The 4,817-nt window shown below is 49.4% G+C and overlaps 1 protein-coding gene across 1 annotated transcript; it reads right to left on the reverse strand.

The window, feature by feature from the left end:
* Positions 1 to 4,239, reverse strand: SPMAP2L (sperm microtubule associated protein 2 like). Its single transcript, XM_059469764.1, has 5 exons — positions 4,131 to 4,239; positions 3,064 to 3,177; positions 2,650 to 2,770; positions 814 to 989; positions 1 to 229 (listed from the first exon to the last, which is right to left on the reverse strand). Exons 1-5 carry the CDS (start codon positions 4,202 to 4,204, stop codon positions 121 to 123), a joined length of 594 nt encoding a protein of 197 aa, XP_059325747.1. The 5' UTR covers positions 4,205 to 4,239; the 3' UTR covers positions 1 to 120.
* Positions 4,240 to 4,817: the final 578 nt, after the last annotated feature.

Genomic DNA, 4,817 nt, shown 5'->3' on the forward strand with positions numbered 1-4,817 from the left:
ACTCCCAGAAGGCGTTCCAGCTGAGTGCTGCCTCTGCACTGTGTTCAAAGAGATTTTCCAGCCAGAGCACAGCCAGAGAGAGTGATGTTCCAAGGGGTGATGTGGGCAGATGGCAGGAGCTTAGTGCCTAATTGGTTGAGCCAGTTCTGCAAGCCGTGGAGTACAAACTGCCTTCAGAGCACTCTCTTTCACTTTGAATGCATCTGGGTTGAGTGGAGTCACACGAGGTCTGGAGAAGAGAGGGTAGAAATAGTCAATCCTGACTGCAGCAAGGCCACCTGCCAGCTGCCTGTGAGCTCCCACACCTCCACCTAAGCCTGCCCTTCCCTGTCAAGGCAGGACAAAAGGCATCACACCTTCAATGCTGTCGTCAGGAGAGGAGTATCTCACAGCCACTACAGCCAGGCATTCCCCCACCCTCTGTGAAACATCCTCCCAGCACTTCCTGCAGACTGGGCTGAGGTCAGCTGCAACATGCTGGGCAACAGGAGTGTATTACACTCTGCCCTTTGCCAGATGGTTGCTTTTTATAGTTGGAATTAATAACAAGTCCCAACCAGTAATTCTGCTGGAATTAAAGAGTTCCTGTTTCTTCTCTTTTGACTCATTCTACCTCAAAATGGCTTTTTAAACCGCAATCCATGTAGCATTAACTCACCCAAACATATAAAACCCAGGCATTTTGGAAGTGGAAGAGCACTTCCCAATCTTGGCCTAATCTCTCTGGCCAAACACAAATGAACAAGGTGCCATGAGCCACACAAAATGGGCTGGCAGCTGATCGTTTCCCTGGGACAGGGAAGCAGTACCTACCTTGAGGAAGGCTGGGCCAGCCCCAGAATTCTTTTTGTAGGCACTGCATGCTTGGCAGCCTCTGTGACCGGCCACTCGGGATCCCGCGCGGGCATGAAGTTCGGGTGGAGTTGTTTGGGCTTCGACAGCTCAATGGTCCGAGGGCTTGCAACTATCCTCCGAGGTGATATGGAAATCTGTGGCAGAATGGGGAGGAAGGCCTTTAGAGATGCTCCTGACATTCGAGGGTGCTCAGTCTGCAACCAACTCAGAGTTTCCAGGTTCACAGCCACTGACCGCACACAGATGGGACACAATCATATCCTCAGCTGTGTTTGGCACCAGGCAAACTGCAGAAGAAGAAATCACTGCCTCGTCAGTCCCACAACCTGCCCTCCAGCCTCCTGTTACTCACAGCCCTTTGTCCAACCCACCCCCAGCACTGGAGATTCCAGTTAGAAACTTGTCCACCTATCCCCATTCCTACAAGTGCAGGCTAGGCACAGCTCTGCCGTTCTCTGGGGATATGTGCTGGGAGTCAGTTCATGCTCTGAATGGAGCACAAGCCCTGCTTTCCAGCTCAGGAAGCAGCTATGCCAGCCTCATGGAGGGCAGCACATCCAGGGCTGACATGAAGAGAGCCACAAGTGACTGAGCACCTGTGCCCACTCCTCTGCCAAAGTCCCATCCATGTCGGGTGATGCTGCCTTACCGGAGCCATGATAACACCAGGTTTGGTGTGTGTACTGCAGCAGGTCATCTCCCTGATCAAGGGCACTGCCAGCTTCTGCACCCGCGCCGATGCACTGGCCTTGACTGCTAAGCTGGAAACCTGGGTTGGCACCTGCACGGACCCAGAATGGGGGAGGGACGTGCAGACACAGAGCTTGTACAGCAGCCCACAGGGACACGCTCCCTCTCCACAGGGATGAACATCCCAGCACCCTCCCTCTGCATACATAGTCACTCTGGATTTTCCAGAATCCATTACTTTTTTCCACCTGAACAATTAAGTCATTTTGGTGCTATATGGATTCCCCAGCTGTTACCCACTCAGAGCCAGGAGGGGAGTGCCTGTAATGAAAGCCTATGTAGTCAGGTAAAAGTACAGAGAAATTCCTTCCATGTTTTTTATATTCATCTTCCTGCCCAAATCAAATAACTTCCCTGCTAAGGAGAGACATTCAGATTTCAGGGTAAATTTGCTGCTATGGTTAACTGCATTCCTACAGAAAACATGATTACTTCTCCAGCAGGGGACTTCTTCCAAAATTTTTCACAGGGTTACTGTTGCCCAGTTCTGCTCCAGCCCAGACCCCTATTTCCCAGCCCCAGAGGCTGCATCCAGAAAACCTAGTCTTTGCCATGGAAATTAGTGTAATCTGAGATTGCTCCAAGCCCTTTCACCCCTGCCAAAGCAATGACCCACCTAAAAGGAACAAGCTCAGAAATATAAATTAGGCTTCCAGCAAAATGCAGTTAAAATACACATAGTAGTTGCAATCTGGTGCCCCCTGTGTACTCAGATAGGAGCACAGCTACAAACATGACTACTCCCTAAGAGCTAAACATGCCATCTCCATCAGGTTTCTCCACTTTCCCAGAGGATGCAGCCCAGATGCCTCCCTTGGCTCTCCTGCTATACTAGGCTGCTCCAACCTGGCTGGTTTTTGTCCCCCAGCAAGAGATTTGCAAAGACAACATTCTTCTCTGAAAAGGCAGTTTCTTCCAGTGCCATAAACTGCAGCAGAACCAGGCAGCTTCTCGCCTCCACACACTGGGCACATCCAGGGGTGGGACACAGGACAGTTTGCTGCATCCCTGCACCCTCCAAATCTCACTGAACCTCCTCCTCACCTCTCTGGGGGGCATGAAGTCTGGGTGCAGCCCCTTTGGCTGGGCAAGCTGCAGTATCCGCTTGGAGGCATTGTAGTTCTGTGCAGCCAGGGACACAGGCCACTCCGGGGTCTCACGGGATCTGGAAGCACAGAGTCATGGCACTGCCATTTACAGATATTCTCCAATCTGGCAGCAGCTGGGCTCTCTAAGACTCACATTTGCTACAGCAGAAGGCAGCTTTATATGGTGGGCATTTCCAGTGTAGAACTCATCCCATGAGAGAATCCAGAAGTTCTAATCCCAGCAGAGACCCTGCTCTGCATTTTTGCCCTCTGTTAACCCATCCTCTGTTCCTGCATTTATTAGACACCACTGATGCTACAGGACCCAAAGCTCTACCTATAGCACCCTATAGGCTTTCTAGCCTCTCACCTTTGTTCCAGGTAAGCAGGGAGGAATTTTTTAGGCTCAGACAACTTCAGCAGCCGTTCAGAAGGGTAGCCATACTTTGGTAGCAGGGGATTCCCGCCGATTACTGGTCTGCAACTGTACAGAAAGAAAAATTTTTGAGGAGGAGTACAGAAGAGCTAGCAAAAGGCAACTGACAGAGAACATGATCCTTGCAGATGGTAACCTAAGTCTGGTTAAACATCCATGCCCACTGCATGAACAAAATTTGGCACTGGTGCACACGGAAAAGCCATGAGCAAACAGGCATTTACACCTGAGATTTCCTCACTTTAAATGCTGTTGGCATCTGAAGAGTCCTCTTTTAAGCACTCTCAGTGCACTGCTTTCAAGTCTAGGCTTTTCCTGAAGCTGTTCCACAACATCTGGCAGCATTTATGCTGGTCAGCTCTGCCAATTGGGAAACCTCTTTGTTACAATGGCTTGATAGCACCTTGTGCCCTTGTAGCTCCTTTCATCTTGGTGTCTCTCCTAGTGCCTTGTTCATCCAGCTTTCACACAAGCATAACTGTTGGAATATGCCTGTCATCACCAGGGAAGAAGGAAGAAGAGGTAAGAAGAAAGGCAGGAAGTGCTGTTGTATGGACACCTTTAGCAAGAGACAGCAGCTCTCAGGAGGATGAGAGCTCATAATTGGCGACAGTGGCAGAGGGGAGAAAACTACAGACTTGCATGTCTTGACATTCCTTCAGATAGAGGGAAGCCAGGAGTGCAACATAGTTTCATCTTCATTCTCATTGCTAAGACTTCTCACAGACTAGCAACCACCACTTTGACTCCAAAAGAATTTCATCTTCTCCAACAGAGCTACAAATTACTTGTTTCAAGTAAGGCAGCACCACTGTAATTTATACTTCTTACATCAATTTTCATTTCAATTCCAAAACATGATCTATGTTTTACACCATGCAGTGACAGCAGAGGATTAAGTGGAAGATGGCATCTCCCCTTTCCCTGGGAGCCAGAATACCTCCCTAGAGAATATGCTCTGAGCTGCCTCCTTCTCCAAGATCTGCTACCACGTCACTGACCTGCGGCCATACTTGGTAAAATCTTTCTTGGGCTTGCACAGATACAAGGTTCTTGCAGACGGTCGAGCTGTCATAGCACCAGGTGTGAGGCTCCATATCGTCTCTTGGTTTCCCCATACAAGCCTAGCATGAACAGCAACGTTGTCAAATTTTAGTAACAGGCACAAGTGTGAAATGTGTTTGCTGGGGCTATCCTTCCCTGCCTAGGATGGAACAGACACACACACCCCTCCACCCTATGGCTCCCCACACCTGCAAAGTGCCACTAGCACCCCCTGAGCATTCTCTTTCTGTGGCTCTGAATTTCCCAACACTGTCCTGCTGGTTGTTGTCAACTAAAAGGAAAAGATTCTTAAAGTGATAGGTTTTAGTTACCAGTGGATATGCAGAAAGGGTCCTTTCATTACATCTCTGAAACCCCTGGAGGAGTTTCATCACTGAATTTCTTTTGCCTCACCATTACTACCCAACTATACCACAGGTATGACAGTGAAAATAGTAACAACTTTACAGTCAGGGTGTGCCATGGAAAGTGGGTGAGGTTTTACAGAGGGTTAGTGGTTACTCTCCTGTGCCCAGGGCAAATTTGGAGTTGCTCATCCCTCACTGAGAGGCCATGATGGGAGAGGGTACAGGGTAGTTGGGACAGGGAACAGCAGCAGGGCAATGGGTTTGTGGAGCTTTTAT

Source organism: Ammospiza nelsoni, chromosome 4 (assembly GCF_027579445.1).
Source record: "Ammospiza nelsoni isolate bAmmNel1 chromosome 4, bAmmNel1.pri, whole genome shotgun sequence".
In the NCBI taxonomy this organism is placed as follows: domain Eukaryota; kingdom Metazoa; phylum Chordata; class Aves; order Passeriformes; family Passerellidae; genus Ammospiza; species Ammospiza nelsoni.

Bases quoted from the DNA above. Each gene is read 5' to 3' on its own strand.
- SPMAP2L (XM_059469764.1), bottom strand. From the start codon at position 4,204: ATGACAGCTCGACCGTCTGCAAGAACCTTGTATCTGTGCAAGCCCAAG. The intron at 2,771-3,063 runs GTGAGAGGCTAG...CTGTGCTTCCAG, and splicing joins CCTGCTTACCTGGAACAAAG to ATCCCGTGAGACCCCGGAGT. The intron at 230-813 runs GTAGGTACTGCT...TCTCTTCTCCAG, and splicing joins CTGGCCCAGCCTTCCTCAAG to ACCTCGTGTGACTCCACTCA.